This window comes from Pelophylax lessonae (genome assembly GCF_965119305.1).
Source record: "Pelophylax lessonae genome assembly, chromosome: 3".
Classification (NCBI taxonomy): domain Eukaryota; kingdom Metazoa; phylum Chordata; class Amphibia; order Anura; family Ranidae; genus Pelophylax; species Pelophylax lessonae.
Window position 1 is genome coordinate 45,336,068 of NC_138770.1, and position 27,769 is coordinate 45,363,836.

The window sequence follows — 27,769 nt, forward strand, 5'->3', positions numbered from 1 at the left end:
GTGATCTCCTTCCACCCAGAGCTCTCAGACACCATTGTATGGTGGTAAACATGCCAGTCCACAGCGCCCCCCCCCCCCCATCCTACGTTGGCACTACGCGTGCTGGTGAGAAAACCGGTACATTTGGCAAAAACCGATACCAACTTGAGTATTCAGGTGTCCAGAAAAAAGCGTAAAAAAAAAAGCTAAAATGAGGTACAGTCTGTGCACACAGGATGCAGAAATACACGGGGGGGGGTGCAACTTTTGCAGAGGACAATAATCCAGATCATGCCACGGTTCCATCAAACTCTCTGGACGTGTGTGCGCCGTACAGTTTACACTTGACTCGGGTACAAGGAAATATAGATCACAGGAAGTACGGGACTGGCTGTAAATTATCACCGAAGCTTCACCCAACAGTAGAAAGAATTGAAATGATACAGTGAATATTCTCCAACAAGTACCGTGAGGCCACCAAAATACAGCTCAGGTTCCATTTTAATTTACAGGCTGGGGGTGGGCAAAAGGGGGGCGCTTCAACAGGACGTGGAAGGATGGGGGGGCGGTGGTGTAAAAAGGGGGGCGCTTCAACAGGACGTGGAAGGATGGGGGGGGGTGGTGTAAAAAGGGGGGCGCTCCAACAGGACGTGGGGGGGGGGGGGGGGTGGTGGTGTAAAAAGGACAGGACCTGCAACCTATGTTGCATTTTGGGTGAAAAGAACCTTGTCCCGTCATGGTCTACAGGTTTCCATGGATGAAAGTTTTTGGTTGGCCATTAGGTACGGCCTTGGATTAAAAATAGTCAAAGCTTGTCCGTTAATTGGTTACAGTAAGAAGTCAGTGCAGAGTGGTGTTAATGGAGCCCGCGTTAGCGGAAAAGGGAATTCAACGAGCGCCGCCCAGACATTTCTGAAAGTGCAATCATCTGCCCCGGCCAATGGTCACCAGTCATTGGCATTGAGCTTTGAAGGATCAAATACAAACATTGAGGAGGTTGCTTCCAGTAACGCTTCAGTCTGATTGGGGGAAAAAACAAATAGTCTTTGGAGAGCAGGAACTTCTACACAGTGAGATTGTCTGGCGGTAGTCTCTGGGTTTAGCCTCCTAGTTTGGTACATTAGCCCTTTTTAACCAACAGACAGAAAATAGCAAGACAGCCGGGGGCCAACCGGTTTAGAACTACTTAATCCAAGCTTTTACAGGACGGAAAGGGTTTCTAGAGGCAACTTGCTGGCTATTGTGAGGGTTCATTTAGGATCCCGTTCACGTTCTCTGCTCTTCAGGGGCCAAGGATGGTCAAGGCTAGTCTTAATTTGGGGATGTAGAGAGTTTGGTGTCCTCTGCTTCTTGTTGCCGGTGAGAAGCAGCTCCTCAAGCCTCATTGTAAGGACTGAGAGACTTAACAGACAAGTACGAGGCAGATTTCGTTGCCCCTCTGCCATGAAGTCCAAAAAGAAGATGGAGAAGGATTTGAAGATCGGTGGTAGGTGCCATGAGCTCTTCAGAACAATTTATTTTTCTCCTTCTCCTCAAGAGCTCTGAATCCGGGTCTTCAAAAATGACGAGAAAGGGATCCCGTCCAATACAGCTGCTATCCGGGTAGTCGCGGGGTCCGAGGACCTGGGAGTAGAGAGAGACAGAGGTGAAGAAACACACTTGACATCAGGAAGAAGGGTAATGATAGGGAGCAGGACAGACAGACAATGGGAAGCAGGTTTATCAATGTCAGGAGGAGATAGGTAAAGGACAGACGAGAAGAAGGTCCATCAATGTTAGAAGGATATGGGAACAGGACAGACAGACAATGGGAAGCAGGTTTATCAATGTCAGGAGGAGATAGGTAAAGGACAGATAACGAGAAGAAGGTCCATCAATGCTAGAAGGATATGGGAACAGGACAGACAGACAATGGGAAGCAGGTTTATCAATGTCAGGAGGAGATAGGAAAAGGACAGACGAGAAGAAGGTCCATCAATGTTAGAAGGATATGGGAACAGGACAGACAGACAATGGGAAACAGGTTTATCAATGTCAGGAGGAGATAGGAAAAGGACAGACGAGAAGAAGGTTCATCAATGTTAGAAGGATATGGGAACAGGACAGACAGACAATTAGAAAGAAGGTTCATCAATATCAAGAGAAGATGGGAAAAGGGCAGACAGAAAACAGGATGAAGGTTTATGAATGTCAGGAGGAGATGGAAACAGGGCAGACAGGCAATAGGAATCAATTTGTTTATGTGAGGAATAGATGGGAGCAGGACAGGCAGACAATAGGAAGGAGTGGAAGGGTAAGATGACAGCAGGACAAACTGACAACTGTAATTCAGGAAGCTTATCTCAATGAACTTAAAACAGGAGAAGGACAAAGGGACACAGGGATTGGGAAATGGGAACTGGAAAGATGGACAATGGAAAATAGGTTTTATCAGTTTGAAGAGGTGATGACAGATGGACAGATGGAAAAAGCGAAGGGGGTTTATCACTGAAGGGGAGATGGACAGATGATGAACACTAGGAAGCAGAGATGAGAGATGGACAGCTGTAAGGAGGTTTAACAGTGTGAAGAGTTGGACAACTGGAGGTAGATTTATAGGAGACAAGCGAGACGGACACCGGCAAGGAGAGAGGAGAGAGATGGACACTGGGAAGGAGAGAGGAGAGAGATGGACACTGGGAAGGAGAGAGGAGAGAGATGGACACTGGGAAGGAGAGAGGAGAGAGATGGACACTGGGAAGGAGAGAGGAGAGAGATGGACACTGGGAAGGAGAGAGGAGAGAGATGGACACTGGGAAGGAGAGAGGAGAGAGATGGACACTGGGAAGGAGAGAGGAGAGAGATGGACACTGGGAAGGAGAGATGGACACTGGGAAGGAGAGATGGACACTGGGAAGGAGAGATGGACACTGGGAAGGAGAGATGGACACTGGGAAGGAGAGATGGACACTGGGAAGGAGAGATGGACACTGGGAAGGAGAGATGGACACTGGGAAGGAGAGATGGACACTGGGAAGGAGAGATGGACACTGGGAAGGAGAGATGGACACTGGGAAGGAGAGAAGAGAGAGATGGACACTGGGAAGGAGAGAAGAGAGAGTTGGACACTGGGAAGGAGAGAAGAGAGAGACGGACACTGGGAAGGAGAGATGAGAGAGACGGACACTGGGAAGGAGAGATGAGAGAGACGGACACTGGGAAGGAGAGATGGACACTGGGAAGGAGAGATGGACACTGGGAAGGAGAGATGGACACTGGGAAGGAGAGATGGACACTGGGAAGGAGAGATGGACACTGGGAAGGAGAGATGGACACTGGGAAGGAGAGATGGACACTGGGAAGGAGAGATGAGAGAGATGGACACTGGGAAGGAGAGATGAGAGAGATGGACACTGGGAAGGAGAGATGAGAGAGATGGACACTGGGAAGGAGAGATGAGAGAGATGGACACTGGGAAGGAGAGATGAGAGAGATGGACACTGGGAAGGAGAGATGAGAGAGACGGACACTGGGAAGGAGAGAGGAGAGAGATGGACACTGGGAAGGAGAGATGAGAGAGATGGACACTGGGAAGGAGAGATGAGAGAGACGGACACTGGGAAGGAGAGATGAGAGAGATGGACACTGGGAAGGAGAGATGAGAGATGGACACTGGGAAGGAGAGAAGAGAGACGGACACTGGGAAGGAGAGATGAGAGAGACGGACACTGGGAAGGAGAGAAGAGAGAGATGGACACTGGGAAGGAGAGAAGAGAGATGGACACTGGGAAGGAGAGATGAGAGATGGACACTGGGAAGGAGAGATGAGAGAGATGGACACTGGGAAGGAGAGATGAGAGAGACAGACACTGGGAAGGAGAGATGAGAGACGGACACTGGGAAGGAGAGAAGAGAGAGACGGACACTGGGAAGGAGAGAAGAGAGAGACGGACACTGGGAAGGAGAGAAGCGAGAGACGGACACTGGGAAGGAGAGAAGAGAGAGACGGACACTGGGAAGGAGAGAAGAGAGAGACGGACACTGGGAAGGAGAGATGGACACTGGGAAGGAGAGATGAGAGAGATGGACACTGGGAAGGAGAGAAGAGAGAGACGGACACTGGGAAGGAGAGAAGAGAGAGACGGACACTGGGAAGGAGAGATGGACACTGGGAAGGAGAGATGAGAGACGGACACTGGGAAGGAGAGAAGAGAGAGACGGACACTGGGAAGGAGAGAAGAGAGAGACGGACACTGGGAAGGAGAGAAGAGAGAGACGGACACTGGGAAGGAGAGAAGCGAGAGACGGACACTGGGAAGGAGAGAAGCGAGAGACGGACACTGGGAAGGAGAGAAGAGAGAGACGGACACTGGGAAGGAGAGAAGAGAGAGACGGACACTGGGAAGGAGAGATGGACACTGGGAAGGAGAGATGAGAGAGATGGACACTGGGAAGGAGAGAAGAGAGAGACGGACACTGGGAAGGAGAGAAGAGAGAGACGGACACTGGGAAGGAGAGAAGAGAGAGACGGACACTGGGAAGGAGAGATGGACACTGGGAAGGAGAGATGAGAGACGGACACTGGGAAGGAGAGATGAGAGACGGACACTGGGAAGGAGAGATGAGAGAGATGGACACTGGGAAGGAGAGATGAGAGACGGACACTGGGAAGGAGAGATGAGAGACGGACACTGGGAAGGAGAGATGAGAGACGGACACTGGGAAGGAGAGATGAGAGACGGACACTGGGAAGGAGAGATGAGAGACGGACACTGGGAAGGAGAGATGAGAGACGGACACTGGGAAGGAGAGATGAGAGACGGACACTGGGAAGGAGAGATGAGAGACGGACACTGGGAAGGAGAGATGAGAGAGACGGACACTGGGAAGGAGAGAAGAGAGAGATGGACACTGGGAAGGAGAGAAGAGAGATGGACACTGGGAAGGAGAGATGAGAGACGGACACTGGGAAGGAGAGATGAGAGAGATGGACACTGGGAAGGAGAGATGAGAGAGACAGACACTGGGAAGGAGAGATGAGAGACGGACACTGGGAAGGAGAGAAGAGAGAGACGGACACTGGGAAGGAGAGAAGAGAGAGACGGACACTGGGAAGGAGAGAAGAGAGAGACGGACACTGGGAAGGAGAGAAGAGAGAGACGGACACTGGGAAGGAGAGAAGAGAGAGACGGACACTGGGAAGGAGAGAAGAGAGAGACGGACACTGGGAAGGAGAGATGGACACTGGGAAGGAGAGATGAGAGAGATGGACACTGGGAAGGAGAGAAGAGAGAGACGGACACTGGGAAGGAGAGAAGAGAGAGACGGACACTGGGAAGGAGAGATGGACACTGGGAAGGAGAGATGAGAGACGGACACTGGGAAGGAGAGATGAGAGACGGACACTGGGAAGGAGAGATGAGAGAGATGGACACTGGGAAGGAGAGATGAGAGACGGACACTGGGAAGGAGAGATGAGAGACGGACACTGGGAAGGAGAGATGAGAGACGGACACTGGGAAGGAGAGATGAGAGACGGACACTGGGAAGGAGAGATGAGAGACGGACACTGGGAAGGAGAGATGAGAGACGGACACTGGGAAGGAGAGATGAGAGACAGAACAGACTGTTGCTATCATTACTGTGTGGTACCACTGGACACAGGAAATTTTACCAAATTGACAATGAACTATAACAGAGATATGGGCAGTAGGGTGACCTGGAAAGGACACAATAGTTCTTCTCGCACCATGTAACGCACTGTAATAAGACTCACAGTATTAGGAGTTCTGCTTCTGTGGCTCGGGGTGGACAGCAGCTCCAGCAGACGGCTGCTTGTTGATGACCTCCTCCCCTGCAGAGAAACAGAAGAAAATAAATAGGACAGAACCCAGACCTCATCCTCCAACACTAACCACACCATCACCAGACTCACCATCCTCCGCTCTGATCTGAGCCTCCAGGTCTTCTGGGTTCACACACTTATATGACTCGTCTTCCTCCGGAGGTTTACAGCGGCCACAGCAAAACGCACAACAGCAGCAACAGCAGCAGCATGTCACCAAGGTGCAGCAAATCACCAGAGACTGGAAAAGAAATATCAACACAGTGGGTCAAAACCAGCAGAGATAGACCTCCAGAACATTCTACACACATTACACGCCGGTGTTAAATCTGACCTCCGGGCTTTCCCTTCAGTCTGCACAGTTGTACCGGTTCCTCTACTGGACTCACACTGCTTACTCTGATTTCACTGCACACTGTGAGCTTCTCACAATGTGCATTAGAAGATGCAGCAAGTCAAATAGAGCCCACCGCATTTCCTGACTGCAGGACATCCAACATCCAGCCGCCTTGTCCCTGGTCTGCCCCTTTCTTTCAATTACGGAGAATCAGCATCACATGTGAGCAAACTTATCCACCCATCAAGGCATTTTGATATTTGTAGAACTCCTCCCAGGTGCCAGTCCACTGCTTGCATTAGGGCTGTTGAGAGGAGTACTAATGCAGGGTGCTGTGATGTTTTTAGGAAGCTATGTACAGCACCCTGGTGGCCTCTCCCACCGGCCATGACCTGCCTGCACTGCATATAGAAGCACAGAGACCCAGTGATGAGGTCACAATTCTAAAACAAGGTATGCAATGTAAAAAAAAAAGTTTTACCTAAAATTACATTAGCATATTGATGAATGGGGGGATGGGAGGCACCAGAGAAGGCAAAATATAAGCTGCCTGTGTGTGTTTCCACTAGGGAAGACTTCCTTTACTTCCTGTCCCTGTATGTCCCACCTGATAGGGGGGAATTCCCTTCTTATTTCTGTATGTCCCAACTGGGGAGGTCTTCCTTTACTTCCTGTCCCTGTGTCCCATCTGAGGGGGGTCTTCCCTTATTCCCTTCACTTCCTGTGTGTCTAAACTGGGGAGAACTTCCCTTGCTTCCTGTCTCTGTGTGTCCCAACTGAAGAGTTTGTCTGGAACTTCCTGTTTTTTTTGTCCCAACTAAAGAGTTATTCCTTTAGGTCAAGTCTTTGTGTTTCTTAACTGCGGAGGAATTCCCTTACCTCTTGTCTCTGTGCCCCAACTAAGAAGTTCTTCCTTTGCTTCCTGTCTGTCTATCCCAACTGGGGAGGACTTTCCTTACTTCCTGTCTCTGTGTGTCCTAACTAAAGAATTCTCCCTTTACTTCCTGTCTCTGTGTGTCCTAACTAAAGAATTCTCCCTTTACTTCCTGTCTCTGTGTGTCCTAACTAAAGAATTCTCCCTTTACTTCCTGTCTCTGCATGTCCCAACTGGGGAGGACTTTCCTTACTTCCTGTCTCTGTGTGTCCTAATTAAAGAATTCTCCCTTTACTTCCTGTCTCTGTGTGTCCTAACTAAAGAATTCTTCCTTTACTTCCAGTCTCTGCATGTCCCAACTGGGGAGGACTTTCCTTACTTCCTGACTCTGTGTGTCCTAACTAAAGAATTCTTCCTTTACTTCCTGTCTCTGCATGTCCCAACTGGGGGAGGGCTTTCCTTACTTCCGGTCTCTGTGTGTCCTAACTAAAGAATTCTTCCTTTACTTCCTGTCTCTGCATGTCCCAACTGGGGAGGACTTTCCTTACTTCCTGTCTCTGTGTGTCCTAACTAAAGAATTCTTCCTTTACTTCCTGTCTGTGTGTCCCAACTGGGGAGGACTTCCCTTTATTCCAGTTTCTGTGTGTCCCAACTGAAAAGTTCTTCCCAAACTTCCTGTTTTTTTTTTTTTTGTCCCAACCAAAGAGTTCTTCCTTTACGTCAAGTCTTTGTGTTTCCCAACTGCAGAGGAATTCCCTTACTTCTGGTCTCTGTGCCCCAACTAAGGAATTCCTCCTTTACTTCCTGTTTCTGTGTGTCCCAACTTGTTTCTTCCATTGCTTCCTGTCTGTCTATCCCAACTTGGGAGGAATTCCCTTACTTCCTGTCTCTGTCTCTCCCAACTTGGGAGGAATTCCTGTCTCTATGTCTAAGAATTTAAGAGGTCTTCCTTTACTTCCTGTCCCTGTGTCCCAGCTGAGGGGGTCTTCCCTTATTTTCTGTCTGTGTATCACAACTTTGGAAGATTTCCCTTACTTTCTGTCTCAGTGTGTTCCAACTGAGGGGTTTTTCCTTCACTTCCTGTCTGTGTGTCCCAACTGAAGAGTCCTTCCAGTACTTCCTGTATTTTGTCCCAACTGAAGAGTTCTTCCTTTACGTCAAGTCTTTTTGGTTCCCAACTGCAGAGGAATTCCCTTACTTCTGGACTCTGCCCCAACTAAGGAATTTTTCCTTTACTTCCCGTCTCTGTGTGTCCCAACTAAGAAGTTCTTCCTTTGCTTCCCGTCTGTCTATCCCAACTGGGGAGGACTTTCCTTACTTCCTCCTGTCCGTGTCCCCCAACTAAGGAGTTCTTCCTTTATTTCCTGTCTCTGTGTGTCCCAACTGGGGAAGACGTCCCCTCCTCCTTGACCCTGCGTGTCCCAACTGAGGAGGACTTAGCTTATTTCTTGTCTGTGTGTGTGTCTCAGCTGATGGAAACTTCCCTTCCCATCTCTGTGTCTTCCACTTGGGGAGGACTTCCATTACTTTCTGTTTTTCAGAGTCCCAACTAAGGAGTTCTTCTTTTACTTCCTGCCTCTGTGACTCAACCAGGGAGTTCTTCCGTTATTCACCGTCTGCATGTCCCAACTGATGAGGACTTCCCCTACTTCCTGTATGTGTATCTCAACTAAGGAGTTCTTCCTTTGCTTCCTGTCTCTGTCTATCCCACCTGGGGAGGACTGCCCTTACTTCCTGTCTCTGTGTGTCACAATTGAGCAGTTCTTCCTTTACTTCCTGTCTCTGTGATGTTGGTCATGAAAGATGAAGAAATCTCTCCAGTGCTAACATAGCATTAAAAACAACGGTTACACTTACCGGTAACGGTCTTTCCAGGACGGATACATGAGAGATACTGACTCCCCACTCAACAGGAAACAAAATACAGAAACAGTTTGAAAAGCCCCCCTCCCCCTCAGTTGTTCGATAAAGACGACCGGTGTTCTAATATTTAGTCGGACCCGTGAAAATTCCAGACCCTCGTGTAACGTGAGAAAAGCATACCTCGTAAAAATTCTATACCCACGTCACTTCCTGTCAGAAACGTAATGGAACAGCTGAGCAGCGTAGCAGTGCGCATGCTCGGAGGGTATGGAATTTTCACGGTAGTGTGTGTAACGTTACACCGACTCAGCGGTTACATTAAAACAGCTTGGCTGCAACATGAATCATCCCCGCTCCTACCCCTGTCACTTCCCTGACAGGGGTAGGAGCGGGGATTTCATACACCCGCCGCCGCTAAATGTAAAAGCGGCGGCGGGTGTATGAAATCTAAATCACGGAGATCTCGGCTTCCGTGATCCGCTTTTACATTTAGAAGCCGACATCAGGGTTAGGAGCGGAGATGATTGATGTTGCAGCGGAGATGTTTCAATGTAACCGCCGCAACAGCTGATGCGGTGTAACGTTATAACACACATTCCATACAATATATCCAAAAAGTGCAGCGCTAAAAACCAGTGAAAAATTAGAAATGATAAAAAACTCCAAAAATTATGTAGAGAAAAAGATAGTGTCCAAATGAAGAAGTACAGTCCCAACAGCAGGTGCAGAAATATGAGTCCACGTGCAAAGTATTTAAGATTCCTTCCAGTGACACCAAGGGTTAGTGTAAGAAAGGGACACCTCTGTGCTCAGGTATAGCAAGCAGCTTACCGGAATTCCGTGGCTGCTCAATTGAATGAGACAGCCTCTCCCAGCTAGTAATTAAACCAGTAAATCAGCGGATGTCAAACTCAAGTGCTTCAAAACTCCTCAGAAAGACAGCCTTTCCCGGTGGGTTGTTGTTATACCAATAACGTTAATATATGTCAGGCTTGGAACTCCTCATTTACTCCATCAAGCATAGATGCATATGTGGAAAGAAATAGAGGCCCATAGCGTGATCCCGTAAACAATAGGCAATATTTATTAAAAAACTACTTCCAATATGAAGAGACAAAACAGGCATGTAATTGGGCTGGTCATGGATCTAACCGCGGCGTCCCGCAGGTCTCCAAATCAGCATTTGAAAGGTCGAAAACAGCCGGCTCCGTTGGGGGGCGTGTGGACGTTGCGTCTGGAGTCGCCAACGTTTCGTCATCAAAAAGACGTCGTCTGGGTAAATGGAACAGCTGAACCGGTGTTCCGTGAAAAAAACCATACCCATAAAAATTCCATACCCTCGACACTTCCGGTGCTCCTACGTCAGCGAACAGCTGAGGAGCTTACTAGTGCGCATGCTCGGAGGGTATGGAATGTGTGTTATAATGTTACACCGCATCTGCTGTTGCGGCGGTTACATTAAAATATCTCCGCTGCAACATCAATCATCTCCGCTCCTACCTCCGTCACTTCCCTCATCTTGGCTACTAAATGTAAAAGCGGATCACGGAAGCCGAGATCTCCGTGATTTAGATTTCATACACCCGCCGCCGCTTTTACATTTAGTAGCCAATATCAGGGAAGTGACAGAGGTAGGAGCGGGGATGATTCATGTTGCAGCCGAGCTGTTTTAATGTCAGAGCTGAGGCGGTGTAACGTTACACACACTACCGTGAAAATTCCATACCCTCCATGAACATTCCATACCCTCCAAGCATGCGCACTGCTACGCTGCTCAGCTGTTCCATTTAGTTTCTGACAGGAAGTGACATGGGTATGCAATTTTACACGAGGTATGCTTTTCTCACACCACACCACCACCAGTGTGCACGAGGGGAAAACCAAGAACTCCAAAAAAGGTAAAAAAAAACAAAAATTCCAAGTGGGAAAAAAAAATAAGCCATCCTGGAAAGACCGTTACCAGTAAGTGTAACCGTGGTTTTCCAAAAGAGTCTTCCAGGACGGCTACATTAGAGGATAAACAAGTAATACTCCTACGTTAGGGAGGGACCACTGCCTGTAGAACTTTCCTTCCAAAATGCTGACTAGGCTAGAAAGAAGCTCCAGACGGTAGTGTTTTGCAAATGCGTGATTGGATCAAACCGCCACTGACTTTCGGAAGATACATACGACCAGGCCTAAGTATCACCCTATCTTCCAAAACTGATAAGTAGGGATCCTTGCAAGAAAAGGACTGCAAGTCCTCCACCCTCTTGGCTGAGGTGATAGCCAGCAAAAAGGACATTCTCAAAGAAGTGTCAAGGAAAAATCAGATAAAGGCTCAAAAGGATCCCTCATTCGGACTCCCAGAAATAGAGATAAGTCCCAAGGAGGAAACGTCTTAAAAGAATCTTGGGCGCGTGTCTGTGCCTAGCTACAATAAATCTCCTAACTAGGATGTCTTCTGCTAACCTGGAGGCCAAAAATACTGACAACGCAGCCACCTGCACCTTTAAAGTGCTTGTCACTAGACCCAGCCTGTAAAAAATCCAGGACCGTGGGAATGGAAACATCCAACCTTCCAGATCTACTGCTCCAGGAGTGGAAGGTTCTCCAAACTTCAGAGTAAATCTTTCCAGAGCAGAATTTCCTATTGCCCAAGAGAGTATCAATTACTTCTCGGAAAAACCGTAAGATCTGAGGAATCCTCCTCTCAGTCTCCAAGCCTGTCAAGCAGAAAAGACAAAGACTGGGATAGAGAACCGGTCACTGATGGGAGCAGATACGGCCACTGATGGGAGCAGATACGGCCACTGATGGGAGCAGATACGGCCACTGATGGAGCAGATATGGCCACTGATGGAGCAGATACGGCCGATCTGGAAGCATCCATGGAGGGGAAGCCGATAGCTTCATCAGGATTAACCACTTTACCACCGGAGGATTTTCCTGCTTTACGTCCAAGCCACTTTTTGCAACTTGGCACTGTGCGAATTTAACTGACAATTGCGCGGTCATGCAACGCCATACCCAAACGAAATTTTACGTCCTGTTTTTCCCACAAACAGAGCTCTCTTTTGGTGGTATTTGATCACCTCTGCGCTTTTCATTTTTTGCGATATTAATAAAAAAAGGGTGACAATTTTGAAAAAATAACAATATTTTTCTACTTTTACAGTTAAAAAATATCCAATATATTCAATTTTTGTCATATATTTAGGCCAAAATGTATTTAGCTACAGGTCTTAGACAAAAAAATTCTCAATGAGCGTATTTTTAACCGCTTTAAGACCGGAAGATTTTACCCCATTCCTGACCAGGCCATATTTTGCGATTCGGCACTGCGTTAATTTAACGGACAATTGCGCGGTCGTGCGACGCTGTACCCAAACTAAATTTATGTCATTTTCTTTCCCACAAATTGAGCTCTCTTTTGGTGGTATTTGATCACCTGTGCGATTTTTACTTTTTGCGCTATAAACAAAAAAATTGCAACAATTTTGAAAAAATAATATTTTTCACATTTTTTTTATATGAAATTCCCCCCCCAAAAAAATGTAAAAATATTTTTTTTTTAACATTTTAGGCCAGTTTGTTTTCTGCTACATATGTTTGGTAAAAAAATAAATAAATCGCAATAAGCGTATTTTGATTGGTTTGTGCAAAAGTTATCGCAGCTACTAACTACAGGAAATTTATGTCATTTTTATTGTTTTTTTTTTTTTTAACTAGTAACGGCGGCGATCTGTGATTTTTTTTTGCGGGACTGCGACATTGCGGCGGACAGATCGGACCCCTAACTGACATTTTTGACACTTTTGGGGGTACCAGTGACATTACTACAGTAATCAGTGCTATACATATGCACTGTTACTGTAATAATGACACTGGCAGGGAAGGGGTTAACTTTATTGTTGATCAAGGGGTTAATGTATGCCTGGTGCTTACTGACATGTGTGGGGGGAGGGGATTGAGTGACACAGACGCAGGTTCAGCTATGCTGAATCCTGTAATCTGTCCCAGAGGAGATCCGCCCACTTTGTTTACACAAGCGGGCGGATCTCCACACTCGATCCCCGACGATCGGGGAAGAGCAGCGGTGATCACCTCCTCTCCTCCCCTGGCCCGACTCCCGCTCTGTCTGAATACAGCGGGAGCGAGCCTCCGGCGGCGCGTGCGCGCCGCCCACAAGGGGAGGAGTCCAGCGACGTAGGTCTACGTCACTGGACGATAACGAGCCACTTTGCCGCAGTACGCTCCATGTGAGCGATCGGCAAGTGGTTAAAAAAAAAAAACAACTCCTTTTGGGCCAGTACGGAGCTATGAGGATGACTTGACATCATTCCGACATAATGTTCTGGACTACCTGGGGAAGAATCGCCACCAGAGAAAAGGCATAAGGCAGGTTGAAGTTTCAATTTAGAGTCAATGCACCTGATCCCTGAGCCAGCAATTGCCTCTCCAGGGCAAAAAAACTCTGAACTTTTCTGTTCCTGATGAAGGTGAACGGGTCCTGTCCCGGAAGACCCCATTGGGCTGCAATCTGCGCAAACGACTCCACATTCGATTCCCACTCTCCTTTAATTACAGGATTCTGACTCAGGTAATCTGCGAGTAGATTGTCCAAACCTCGGAGATGAACGGCTCTCTCTGAACTGCCCTCTGAGATTTCAGCCAATTCTCTGCCCAATCCAAAATTTCCTAAGCCAGTGTCAATAACCTCGGAGACTATGTGCCTCCGTGTTTGTTTAACCACTTCAATACCGGGCACTTTCACCCCCTCCCTGCCCAGGCTAATTTTCAGCGCTGTCACACTTTTGAGACAGATAGAGCTTTCTTTTGGTGGTATTTAATCACCACTTGGGGGTTTTATTTATTTTTTGCTTAATAAAAAAGACCGAAAATTTTAAAAACAAAACTATTTTCTGTTGTAAAATGTAGCAAATAACTGGATTTTTGTCTTACAGTAAAATCCTTTTCTCTGATGTTCATTGACAGACGCAGCTTCATATCTTCTTTGACCAATGGGTTATGCTGCTCTCCTTAGGAGTAGGACACTAGGCGGAAAATAATTGACTACGCCTATAGGGCAGTCCCAGGGGGGTATACTCCCACTTCCGGCTATAGGATCTAAGTTCTGTAACAAGCAGTGTCAGAAGAATACATAACCCAACCCCACAGCTTGGCGGGTGCTGTGTCCGTCAATGAACATCAGAGAAAAGGATTTTACGGTAAGACAAAAATCCAGTTTTCTTTCGTTCATTGAAGGACACAGCGCTTCATCTTTTTAAATGTAGGGACCTCCCAAAGCAGTGTCAGCATGAGGGATGGGAAAAAACATAGCAATAAACATATTTCCCAAAAGGGCTAAACTTAGCCAATCAGGTAAACCAGAAGCTCAACCAGGAACAACTGGAGCTCACCTACCAAGAAAATGACACCTCAAGAGGCAGAAGCCTCTGCCACAGCGGCCTGCAAAACTTTGCCACCAAACGCAGCATCAGCAGATGCGAAAACATCCACCTTGGAAAATTTGGTGAATGTGTGTACAGACAACCAGATGGCCTCTTTGCAAACCTGGACAATTGACGCCTGATGACAGAAGGCCCAGGAGCAACTAGGCCTCCTCGTAGAATGCACCTTAACGGGGAAAGGTGGAACCTGACCCCTGATGGAAGAAAGTCACGTTTAAAAACGGACAAGAAAATTGCTAGGACCAAAGACCCCAGCAAGGAGCTAGATCCTTACTCCTGACTAGGCAGAAAAAACTGAGATCCTATAGCAGGAAGTGGGAGTATACCCCCTGGGACTGCCCCATAGGGGTAGTCAAGCTTTTTAAACTCTTTTCCGCCTAGTGTCCTACTCCTAAGGAGAGCAGCATAACCCATCAGTCAAAGAAGATATGAAGCTGTGTCCGTCAATGAACGAAAGAAAACTGGATTTTTGTCTTACCGTAAAATCCTTTTCTCTGATGTTCATTGACGGACACAGCACCCGCCAAGCTGTGGGGTTGGGTTATGTATTCTTCTGACACTGCTTGTTACAGAACTTAGATCCTATAGCCGGAAGTGGGAGTATACCCCCCCCTGGGACTGCCCTATAGGCGTAGTCAATTATTTTCCGCCTAGTGTCCTACTCCTAAGGAGAGCAGCATAACCCATCAGTCAAAGAAGATATGAAGCTGTGTCCGTCAATGAACGAAAGAGAAAGGTAATTTTTCTTCTTCACTGATGGACGCTGATAAGGCTGCGCTGATGGGCGCTGATAAGGCTGCGCTGATAAGGCTGATAAAGCTGCACTGACGCTGATAAGGCTGATAACGCTGATAAGGCTGCGCTGATGGACGCTGATAACGCTGATAAGGCTGCGCTGATGGGCTCCGATAAGGCTGCGCTGATGGGCTCCGATAAGGCTGCGCTGATGGGCGCCGATAAGGATGCGCTGATGGGCGCCGATAAGGCTGCGCTGATGGGCGCCGCTAAGGCTGCGCTGATGGGCGCCGCTAAGGCTGCGCTGATGGGCGCCGCTAAGGCTGCGCTGATGGGCGCCGCTAAGGCTGCGCTGATGGGCGCCGCTAAGGCTGCGCTGATGGGCGCCGATAAGGCTGCGCTGATGGGCTCCGATAAGGCTGCGCTGATGGGCGCCGATAAGGCTGCGCTGATGGGCGCCGATAAGGCTGCGCTGATGGGCGCCGATAAGGCTGCCCATCAGTGCAAAAACATTATATATATATATATATATATATATATATATATATTATATACATACACATTATATTATATATATATATACATATATACATACGTACATACATACAGGGCTTTTTTTCAGCTGGAACTTGATGGAACTCAGTTCCACCACCTCTGGCTCAGGCCCTCTGCTCACCACTATCACTTGTAAACCCAGAAATCCAGCTTCTGGGTTTACATGTGCCAGCTTGTCTACCAATGGCTCCCACAGATCTGATCTCCCGAGCTGCTCCCACAGGATGTGCAGGATGGGTACAAGGTAGATTCAGGTGCCTGGGGTGCAGTGCAGATGCCAACATACCCACTGGATGATCTCCCTGCAAGTGAAGGAGTCGGAGCCACCTACAATGTGGTGGTGGTTGAGTTCCTGCACCTATTTTCTGAGAAAAAAAGCCCTGTATATTATATATATGTTTGAGGGTTCTAAGTAAAACTGATTTTAACAAGTGTCAGAATTAGGCCTGGTCCAAAAGTGGTTAAAACATGAATTTTGGACAATTATTAAAAACACGGAGCATAAAAAAGAACAGATACTTCTGGAGATGACAGTTGAATATACATTCTAAAATAGTTGAACATCATGTGAAGGTATGGTCTCCATATCACCCAAACCCGTACCCGTAGGGAAACCATACCTACACAAGATGTTCAACTACTTTATCTAATAATAATTGTCCAACATTCATGTTTTAATATGGTTCAATAAAATTATATAATTTTTACTTTCCTGGTGCCTTGCCTGCACTTAAAGTCCAAATTCCCACAGGGGATTTTTTGTTTGGGCTGCTCCTATAGGTGATCAAAGAGTAGATACTCTTCGATCGTCTCTATGGCTTTGGAGGACTGTGGCAACATGAAGTCACTTCCAGTCCAGGCTGAGTGCCGGTTCACACTGGTGCGATACGGGAACCCTGCGAACCCACTCCGGGTTCCCACATCACACCTGACTAGCAGGCAGTTCCACACTGCTGGGAGTGTCAATACAAAGTTAATGACACCCCCAGATCAGTTAGCACTGTCAATTCGGACCGGAATCGTATCGCAAAGGGGTGAACACCCATGCGATCCGATTCTTTTGCATAGCAAAAAAAAAAAAAAAAAAAAAGTCCTGCATGACTTTGGCCGAATGCGATGCAAATTGATGAATTTGCATCGCACAGACATCGCATGTGATTTGCAGAGCAGTGCACTCTGAATCACATACGATGTCTGACATCACTATATAGTGTGAACCGCCACTGAAAATACAGTTTTTTTTTAAAGCAAAAGATCAAAAAAACAATTTTTTTATTTTTTTTTGCTTTAAAGATAAAGAAAATATTTGGGGTCCTTTTGACCCCAGACCTCTCCATAAAGAGGACCTGTCATTCTTAATTCTATTACAAGGGATGTTTGCATTTCTTGCAATTGGCCTAAAAGTGATAAAAAAAACAAACAAATAAATAAAAAGGGACAGTGTAAAAATAAATGTAAAATAAATAAGGTGGTAGGTGGCTGGCTGCCTGGCACCCTGTGGTGGGTGGGTGGCTGGCACAGGGGCTGTGGGTGGCTGGCTGGTACAGTGCCTGAGGCTGGCTGGCTCGCTCGCTGGTACAGTGCCTGTGGCTGGCTGGTACAGGGCCTGTGGATGTGGGTGGCTGGCTGGCTGGTACAGTGCCTGAGGCTGGCTGGTACAGGGCCTGTGGATGTGGGTGGCTGGCTGGCTGGTACAGTGCCTGAGGCTGGCTGGTACAGTGCCTGAGGCTGGCTGGTACAGGGCCTGTGGATGTGGGTGGCTGGCTGGCTGGTACAGTGCCTGAGGCTGGCTGGTACAGGGCCTGTGGATGTGGGTGGCTAGCTGGCTGGCTGGTACAGTGCCTGAGGCTGGCTGGTACAGGGCCTGTGGCTGGCTGGTACAGGGCCTGTGGATGTGGGTGGCTGGCTGGCTGGTACAGTGCCTGAGGCTGGCTGGCACAGGGCCTGTGGGTGGCTGGCACAGGGCCTGTGGATGTGGGTGGCTGGCTGGTACAGTGCCTGAGGCTGGCTGGTACAGGGCCTGTGGATGTGGGTAGCTGGCTGGCTGGTACAGTGCCTGAGGCTGGCTGGTACAGGGCCTGTGGATGTGGGTGGCTGGCTGGCTGGTACAGTGCCTGAGGCTGGCTGGTACAGGGCCTGTGGGTGGCTGGTACAGGGCCTGTGGATGTGGGTGGCTGGCTTGTACAGTGCCTAAGCCTGGCTGGTACAGGGCCTGTGGATGTGGGTGGCTGGCTGGCTTGTACAGTGCCTGAGGCTGGTTCGCTGGTACAGTGCCTGTGGCTGGCTGGTACATGGCCTGTGGGTGGCTGGCTGGCTCGCTGGTACAGTGCCTATGGCTGGCTGGCACAGGGCCTGTGGATGTGGGTGGCTGGCTGGTACAGGGCCTGTGGATGTGGGTGGCTGGCTGGCTGGCTGGTACAGTGCCTGAGGCTGGCTGGTACAGGGCCTGTAGATGTGGGTGGCTGGCTGGTACAGTGCCTGAGGCTGGCTGGTACAGGGCCTGTGGATGTGGGTGGCTGGCTGGCTGGTACAGTGCCTGAGGCTGGCTGGTACAGGGCCTGTAGATGTGGGTGGCTGGCTTGTACAGTGCCTGAGGCTGGCTGGTACAGGGCCTGTGGATGTGGGTGGCTGGCTGGCTGGTACAGTGCCTGAGGCTGGCTGGTACAGGGCCTGTGGGTGGCTGGCACAGGGCCTGTGGATGTGGGTGGCTGGCTGGTACAGTGCCTGAGGCTGGCTGGTACAGGGCCTGTGGATGTGGGTGGCTGGCTGGCTTGTACAGTGCCTAAGGCTGGCTAGTACAGGGCCTGTGGATGTGGGTGGCTGGCTGGCTGGTACAGTGCCTGTGGCTGGCTGGTACAGGGCCTGTGGGTGGCTGGCTGGCTCGCTGGTACAGGGCCTGTGGCTGGCTGGCACAGGGCCTGTGGATGTGGGTGGCTGGATGGCTGGTACAGTGCCTGTGGCTGGCTGGTACAGGGCCTGTGGCTGGCTGGCTGGCTCGCTGGTACAGTGCCTGTGGCTGGCTGGCACAGGGCCTGTGGATGTGGGTGGCTGGCTGGTACAGTGCCTGAGGCTGGCTGGTACACGGCCTGTGGATGTGGGTGGCTGGCTGGCTTGTACAGTGCCTAAGGCTGGCTAGTACAGGGCCTGTGGATGTGGGTGGCTGGCTGGCTGATACAGTGCCTGTGGCTGGCTGGTACAGGGCCTGTGGGTGGCTGGCTGGCTCGCTGGTACAGTGCCTGTGGCTGGCTGGCACAGGGCCTGTGGATGTGGGTGGCTGGCTGTCACCGGGCTGTTGTGGGTGGGTGTATGGTTGTTGTACACTCCCGTGAGACTAGTCCCGACTCCAGACGAGGCTGTCCAAGGTGAGGGAAGCGGCCTAAGAAGGCAGAATGACATCACAAAAATATCGGCCAGTTCCAGGGCCGATACCGATATATCAGGGAAAGTGCATATCGGCCCTCAATACATTGGTCTTGCCGACAATCAGTCTATCCCTAATATATATCCCCATTTTTCCCCAAAATTGTGTATGGAAAAACTGCTGGGCAACTACCGAGTGACATAAAAAAATTGACACAATCACCATTTTAGTTGCTAGGATCTCTGCTAAAAATATATATAATGTTTGGGGGTTCTAAGTAATTTTCTAGCAAAAAATACTGTAAACAAAAATTGATAAGAAAAAGCTTGGTCGGGAAGTGGTTAAGGGTCATATCCTTAAGTGACTTCTGCTTTTCTTTTCCTACAGACCCCTGTACATAATGTGCGCGACAGACGGGGGAGGAGTTTCCCCTACAATCTGGTCAGACGTTTAAATGGCCTTCAATAGCGGAAGTGTCTCTTTAACCACTTTGCCGCTGCTCACTAGAGCTCTACTGCAGCAAAGTGGCTCTTGTAGGTCTGACGACATAGACCTACGTCGCCAGACACTCCCCCTTCTCGGCACCGCGCGCGCGCCGCCGGAGGCTCGCTCCCGCTGTATTTAGTCACAGCGGGAGTCGGGCCATGGGAGGAGCAGTGGCGTTCCCCGATCGTCGAGGAATCGAGTCTGGAGATCCGCCCGCTTGTGTAAACAAAGTGGGCGGATCTCCTAAGTGACAGACAGGGTCAGATTGCAGGGTTCAGCATAGCTGAACCTGCGATCTGTCCCTGTGTCACATAGTCACCTCCCCCCACACGTCAGTAAGCACCAGACATACATTAACCCCTCCCTCTCCAATAAAATTAACCCCTTCCTTGCCAGTGTAATTTTTACAGTAACAGTGCATATTTATAGCACTGATTACTTCAGTAATGTCACTGGTACCCCCAAAAGTGTCAAAAATGTCAGTCAAGGGTCTGATCTGTCCGCCGCAATGTCGCAGTCCCGCAAAAAAAAAAAAAAAAAAAATATCGCAGATCGCCGCCATTACTCGTTAAAAAAAAAAACCTCCAAAAATGACATAAATCTTTCCCTTTGTTAGTAAACGCAATAACTTTTGTGCAAACCAATCAAAATACGCTTTTTCCGATTTTTTTTTACCAAACATAGGTAGCAGAAAACAAATTGGCCTAAAATGTTAAAAAAATTTAGATTTTTACATTTTTTTTGTGGGGGTGGGGGGAATTTCATATAAAAAAATGTGAAAAATATTGTTATTTTTTCAAAATTGTCGCTCTTTTTTTGTTTATAGCGCAAAAAGTACAAATCGCACAGGTGATCAAATACCACCAAAAGAAAGCTCTGTTTGTGGGAAAAAAGGACGTCAATTTCATTTGGGTACAGCGTCGCACGACCGCGCAATTGTCTGTTAAAGTCACGCAGTGCCGAATCGCAAAAAGTGGCCTGGACGTAAGACAGCAAAATCCTCCGGTGGTAAAGTGGTTAACAGAAAAGAGAAATCCGCTAACATAACCTTACCGAACATCTTTTTCCTCTTGCTCTGAACTCCCCTCCCCAGGTGAATGAGGAAGACTTTCCCAGATTCTTCAGATTCAGAATCAACCTGAGCGCCCTGAGAAGAACTACAGGAGCGCGTTTACTAGAAAGAGGAACCTGTGAAGTGGTAAGCCCATCTAAAACCGCAGATCTACACTGAGCCAAATGTAGAAATCATTTCCTCAAGTAAGCAGCACATGAAAAACTCTAAAAATGTTTCTAGTGTAGGAGTCCCAAGAGCTTGCAGCCACAGCTCACACCTCTCCTCCTAGGCTTGCAAGACCTAAGTAGAAAAAGGAGAAAATCTGAGGAAACCACAAAGCATGAGCTACAATCAAATGCCATGTTTTCCTCTCCCCCCACTCCTTTCCTCCTGGTACCAGGACTCCTTTACCTCGGCTGCTGGAAGTTTGGACCCCTCAGAGGAAATGCGTTGCTTAGGATTAGGGGTATTTGATTTTGGCTCCACAGCAACCCCTTCTTCCATGCGGAGATGCTCAAATCTTTGCACTGGCTGCAGAAAGAGGATTTAGGCCACTACATCGCCTCTCCAATCCTCCCTCTGTGAAATACAGCACCCCACTGCGTTCAACTGGCCACCAGAAGCAACGGCGGGCCACCTTGGAACTCCCTTTAGGCAGCTTCAATGAGCAGTGGAAGTGAGGTCACCGCCATCATAGTTACATGGTAGGTAAGGTTGAATGAAGATTGTAAGGTGTGTGTTTCAGTGACAATAATCATTTCACATATCCCTGTATATTGTGTTCTTTGAGATGCATATCCAACAGTCTTTTAAAAATATCAATACTCCTTGCTGATAACACCAATTGTGGAAGAAAGATCCACATTCTTACCGCCCTGACAGTGAAAAACCCCCAACACAGCTTAGGGTTAAACTGCTTCTCCTCCAATCTCATTGTATGGCCACGTGTCCCCTTACACTCCCTGAGACTGAATAGTTTTTTCTTATGCTGGTATCACCATTGAGCTACCGTATTTTCCGGCGTATAAGACGACCCCCTCATTTTCAAGTTAAAACATAGGTTTTGGGCTACACTCGCCGTATAAGACTAGCCCCCTTCCGAAGCAAGGCAACACCATTGAAAAACATCAGATTTCTCATAGATCTCCAAGGTACCCCAAGTACTGTAATACATGTAATCTCTCATAATATCTCCAAGGTACCCTAAGTATTACCAGTAGATGTAATCTCAAGACGCTGGCTGTGTGGGAATCCTTTACCGGTATACCGTATGTACAGTAGCTTCGGCTACATACAGTATACCGCGCTGAGCCAATCGCAGTGAGCGATGTATTCTATTATTGAATGCAAAGCCTGCTCGGATTGGCAGAGTCAGAGAGGCGGGCTGATGTTACTCTGCCAATCCAAGCAGGCTTTGCATTCAATAATAGAATACATCGCTCTCCCTGATTGGCTCAGCGCGGTACACTGTATGTAGCCAAAACTACGGTACATATGGTATACCGGTACAGGATTCCCACACAGCCAGCGTCTTGAGAGATTACATCAACCGTTAATACTTATACTTATGTTACCTTGGAGATATTATACTCGGCGTAAAAGACGACCCCCCATTTTTGGGGGATTTTTTTGAGGTTCAAAAGTCTAATGCCTCGTACACACGCATCGATTATTGGCCGGGAATTTTCGGCCAACGTCCGATCGGCCGATTTTCGGCTTGTTAGTATGATGCTTCCGACAACCGACTGAAAAAACGGCCGAAAAATATCTGGTGTGCAGGCTATAAAATTTTTGTTGGCCGTCAACACAGCGGCCGATTTTCCGTCAGTCAGTACAGATTTAGGCAGACAAAAATCAGATGAACAAGACTGGGCATGCTCAGAGAAGAAAGAACACATGGAAAGTAAACCAGCACATGACATCACTTCTGAAGTTGGTTTTTGTTGGCCGAGAAAATGTGTGTGCAGTCTAGGCACATTCCAACCAACAAAACACCACTCTGGACAAAAGTTGGACGATCGGTCGGCCAATAATCGATGCGTGTGTACGAGGCATAAGAGTCCATTCAGGCTAGCGCAACTTGTCAGGCGACTTGGTCGCCTGACAAGTCGCGGTCGGTCGCTCGCCATTGAGTAGTACAGGACCCGTTCTAATAGGAGCGACACAAGTTGCTCCGACTTAGAAAAAGGGTCCTGTACTACTTTGGGGCAACCTGGAGGCGACTTTCATTGACTTCCATTATATGAAGTCCGTGCAAGTCGCGCCGAAGTCGCGGTTCACTGCGCCTTCACATGTCGCCCCACAAAGTCGTGTCGCGCCAGTCTGAATGGGCTGTAAATACAGTATTTGTAAATTGATATCATGTCCCCTCTCAGGCGTCTTCTCCAAAACCAAAATCCTATAATTATTTTGGAGGAGCCCCAGGAAGAAACACCATCTGGACTGCCCCCTCCCCAGTAGGACAGCAGAGGACCCGGGCGAGAAGCTCAACCGAAACCCGTCAGAGAGCAGCAGGAGACCAACGCAATCAGCCCAGGTCTAGCCACCCCCCAAGCAAGCCATTCCATGGGACATGGGACACAAGAGAAGCTTCTGGAGTTGATCCACCACATACTGGAAAAGCGAGGTCCAGTTAAAACCTCTCTCAGGTTGCCGCAAGGCCTCAGGGCCATACCTACAAAGAGGATTGAGAAAGAAATGGCAAGAAACCACAATCACCCACAATGTGTTCATCTGGAGGGTCAGAAACCCAATACCAACTGAGGACGAGAGGGAGAGAGGGGCTTTTTAAACGGTTTCTGTACTGGGTTTCCCATTAGGGCAGAGCCAGTATCGCTCTCATGTAGCCATCCTGGAATTGTTTTAGTAGATGGTGGAAGGCTAAACTTTGCTCAGGGCTTTTTTTCCCAATCTTTGTACTGATTGAAGAGATTTTGCCACACATCCTGTTCCTGTGACAGCATTTAAAAATTAAAAAAAAAAAAAAACCCTGATAATTTTGACTAGATTTGGGTTTTAACACCACAACACAAGAAAAACCTGCAACAGTGAGCTCTGAGGTATCGAGTATAATATAAGAACTATTATACAATTTAAATATACATAATTAACGGAGCAGAACGTGTCACCGAAATATTATAATGGATGCTAGATGTTAGACTTTCCATTCCTATACTCCCATTCCTTACCGCTGACTCTGCGCCATCTCTCGCCCAATATTTACCTCTTGTTAAGTTATATTTAAGTGCCTTGGCTATAGATGTGTCTAGACTGAGGAGAACCTTGGTCAAATCATAATTTTCTAGACTTCGTCAATCAAAATTCAACTTGGGTTTTGGTGCTCCAAGACTTTATGAAGATATATCGCATGGCATATCAAATTTCTTGGGACATAATATATCAAGTCCAGAATCATCAGATCCCTAACTAATATGACAGGAACAAGCCCCCAATCTCTACCAATACCAAGAACAAGTCCCCAATCCTCTGATTTCTAACATAATCAAGACCAAGCCATCAATCCTCTGATCTCCAACATCACCAAGAACAGATTCCCAATCCCCTGATCTGTATCATCACCAAGAACAAGTCCCCAATTTCCTAATCGCTATCACCACGAGGAACAAGTCCCCAATTCCCTGATCTCCTACATCACCAGGAACAAGTCGCCAATCCCCGATCTCTTACATCACCAAAAACAGATCCCCAATTCCCTGATCTGTATCCCCTCCAAGAACAAGTCCCCAATCCCCTGATCTGTAACATCACCAAGAACAAGTCCCCAATTTCCGAATCGCTATCACCACGAGGAACAAGTCCCCAATTCCCTGATCTCCTACATCACCAGGAACAAGTCGCCAATCCCCGATCTCTTACATCACCAAAAACAGATCCCCAATTCCCTGATCTGTATCCCCTCCAAGAACAAGTCCCCAATCCCCTGATCTGTAACATCACCAAGAACAAGTCCCCAATTTCCTAATCGCCATCACCACGAGGAACAAGTCCCCAATTCCCTGATCTCTTACATCACCAAAAACAGATCCCCAATCCCCTGATCTGTATCATCACCAAGAACAAGTCCCCAATCCTCTGATTTCTCACATAATCAAGACCAAGCCCTCAATCCTCTGATCTCCAACATCACCAAGAACAGATTCCCAATCCCCTGATCTGTAACATCACCAAGAACAATTCCCCAATTTCCTAATCGCTATCACAACGAGGAACAAGTCCCCAATTCCCTGATCTCTTACATCGCCAAAAACAGATCCCCAATCCCCTAATCGCTATTACCACCTAGAACAAGTCCCCAATCCCCTGATCTCTTACATCACCAAAAACAGATCCCCAATCCCCTGATCTGTATCACCACCAAGAACAAGTCCCCAATCCTCTGATCTGTAACATCACCAGGAACAAGTCCCCAATCCCCTGATCTGTAACATCACCAGGAACAAGTCCCCAATCCCCTGATCTGTAACATCACCAGGAACAAGTCCCCAATCCCCATATCTCTTACATCACCAAAAACAGATCCCCAATCCCCTGATCTGTATCACCACCAAGAACAAGTCCCCAATCCTCTGATCTGTAACATCACCAGGAACAAGTCCCCAATCCCCTGATCTGTAACATCACCAGGAACAAGTCCCCAATCCCCTGATCTGTAACATCACCAGGAACAAGTCCCCAATCCCCATATCTCTTACATCACCAAAAACAGATCCCCAATCCCCTGATCTGTATCACCACCAAGAACAAGTCCCCAATCCCCTGATCTGTAACATCACCAGGAACAAGTCCCCAATGCCCTAATCGCTATTACCACCTAGAACAAGTCCCCAATCCTTTGATTTCTAACATAATCAAGACCAAGCCCTCAATCCTCTGATCTCCAACATCACCAAGAACAGATTCCCAATCCCCTGATCTGTAACATCACCAGGAACAAGTCCCCAATCCCCTAATCACTATTACCACCTAGAACAAGTCCCCAATCCCCTGATCTGTAACATCACCAGGAACAAGTCCCTAATTCCCTGATCTCTTACATCACCAAAAACAGATCCCCAATCCCCTGATCTGTATCACCACCAAGAACAAGTCCCCAATCACTATTACCACCTAGAACAAGTCCCCAATCCCCTGATCTATAACATTACCAGGAACAAGTCCCCAATCCCCTAATCACTATTACCACCTAGAACAAGTCCCCAATCCCCTGATCTGTATCACCACCAAGAACAAGTCCCCAATCCCCTGATCTGTATCACCACCAAGAACAAGTCCCCAATCCCCTGAATTGTAACATCACCAGGAACAAGTCCCCAATTCCCTGATCTCTTACATCACCAAAAACAGATCCCCAATCCCCTGATCTGTATCACCACCTAGAACAAGTCCCCAATCCCCTAATCACTATTACCACCTAGAACAAGTCCCCAATCCCCTAATCACTATTACCACCTAGAACAAGTCCCCAATTCCCTGATCTCCTACAACACCAGGAACAAGTCCCCAATACCCTGAACTCTCACATTACCAAAAACAAGTCCCCAATCCCTTGATCTCTTACATCACCAAGAACATGACCACAAACCTTGATCTCTTACATCACGAGGAACAAGTCTCCATTTCCCTGATCTCTTACATCACCAGGAACTAATCCCTCTGATCTCAAATATGGCCAGGAACAACATTCCAATCTTCTGATCATTAACCAACGTGACAAGAAACAAGTCTGCAACCCCTTGATCCTTAACCAGCGCGACCAGAAACATTTCCTCAATCCCCTCATTTCTAACCAACATGACCTGGTTAAATCCCCAATCCCAGGAGCCATAACTAAGATGAACAAGAAGTCAAACCCCTGATCTCGAACATCTCTTGGCTTCCAGGACTCACCTTGAACCAGCACTTGGACATGAGGAAGTAGTACTTGACGCTCTCCTCTCCAAACTGCTCAGCCACATATAGGCCCATAGAGCCATACTCATCGTAAATCTTCCTCTTGTTTTCATCGCTCAGAATTGTGTTGGCGTTGTTGATTTCTTTGAATTTCTCAGACGCTTCTGGGTTATCAGGGTTTTTGTCCGGATGGTAGCGCAGGGCTAGCTTCCTGAAATGGAAGCAAACAACAGGCTTTATTGCAAGCAATGAGCAATGGTGTGACCTAGATCACCCAATCTGATCTCATCCTTCATTTTTCTGACCTCTCTGATGAAAGGTGAGATGGGATTGGCTGGCCATGTAAATTGCTGTAGCAAGGAATCTCCAAGTGAAACATGTGAAAGAATTTCAGTATTACCGATATGCTTTCTTGATCTCATCTGGTGAGGCGCCTTTCTCCAGCCCTAACACTTCATACAACGAAGCTCCTGTCCGCGACATCCTCCTCTGAGGTTTGTTGGGATCTGCCATGGTGCCCTGAAAGGAGCAAAGGTCACAACGTCAAACGGGCAGGTCAAAACACGACTTACCTCAAGAATAAAACACCTATGACTATGCCTTACATCAGGGGTCCCCAAACATTCTAAACAAAGAATCCGTTTACTATGCTTTAGACTTTAGGGGGGCCGGACAGTGGCCATTGGGAATAGAAAAAATCCTGATGTCTGTGGGAAAAACAATGCCCCATATTTGATGTCAGTGGGAGGAATTGGTGTCCTTGAACCCCATTGTTGGCATCATGGGGAGAAATTGTGCCCCATCATTGGTGTCATTGGGAGGAATTGTGCCCCTTCTCTGGTTTCATTAGGAGGAATTGTGCCCCTTCACTGGTGTCATTGGGTAAAAATGTGCCCCATCATTGGTGTCATTGGGAGTAACTGTGCCCCATCATTGGTGTCATTGGGAGTAACTGTGCCCCATCATTGGCGTCACTGGGAGTAACTGTGCCCCATCATTGGTTTCACTGGGAGGAATTGTGCCCCATCATTGGTGTCATTGGGAGTAACTGTGCCCCATCATTGGGAGTAACTGTGCCCCCATCATTGGCGTCATTGGGAGTAACTGTGCCCCATCATTGGGAGTAACTGTGCCCCCATCATTGGCGTCACTGGGAGTAACTGTGCCCCATCATTGGTTTCACTGGGAGGAATTGTGCCCCATCATTGGTTTCACTGGGAGGAATTGTGCCCCATCATTGGCGTCACTGGGAGTAACTGTGCCCCATCATTGGTGTCATTGGGTGGAATTGTACCCCTTCACTAGTGTCAGTGGGACCCCATGTTCGGTGTCATTGGG

The 27,769-nt window shown here is 48.0% G+C and overlaps 1 protein-coding gene across 1 annotated transcript; it reads right to left on the bottom strand.

The window, feature by feature from the left end:
- Positions 1-1,014: 1,014 nt before the first annotated feature.
- On the bottom strand, positions 1,015-26,945 carry DNAJC5G (DnaJ heat shock protein family (Hsp40) member C5 gamma). The gene is made up of 5 exons (XM_082249390.1): positions 26,832-26,945; positions 26,429-26,642; positions 5,894-6,044; positions 5,735-5,812; positions 1,015-1,602 (listed from the first exon to the last, which is right to left on the bottom strand). Exons 1-4 carry the CDS (start codon positions 26,942-26,944, stop codon positions 5,739-5,741), a joined length of 552 nt encoding a protein of 183 aa, XP_082105516.1. The 5' UTR covers position 26,945; the 3' UTR covers positions 1,015-1,602; positions 5,735-5,738.
- Positions 26,946-27,769: the final 824 nt, after the last annotated feature.

Coding starts and splice junctions, on each gene's coding strand:
- DNAJC5G (XM_082249390.1), bottom strand. CDS start 26,944: ATGGCAGATCCCAACAAACCTCAGAGGAGGATGTCGCGGACAGGAGCT. Junction 26,643..26,831: donor GAGATCAAGAAAGCATATCG/GTAATACTGAAA, acceptor CTTCCATTTCAG/GAAGCTAGCCCTGCGCTACC. Junction 5,813..5,893: donor TCAGATCAGAGCGGAGGATG/GTGAGTCTGGTG, acceptor GTTTCTCTGCAG/GGGAGGAGGTCATCAACAAG.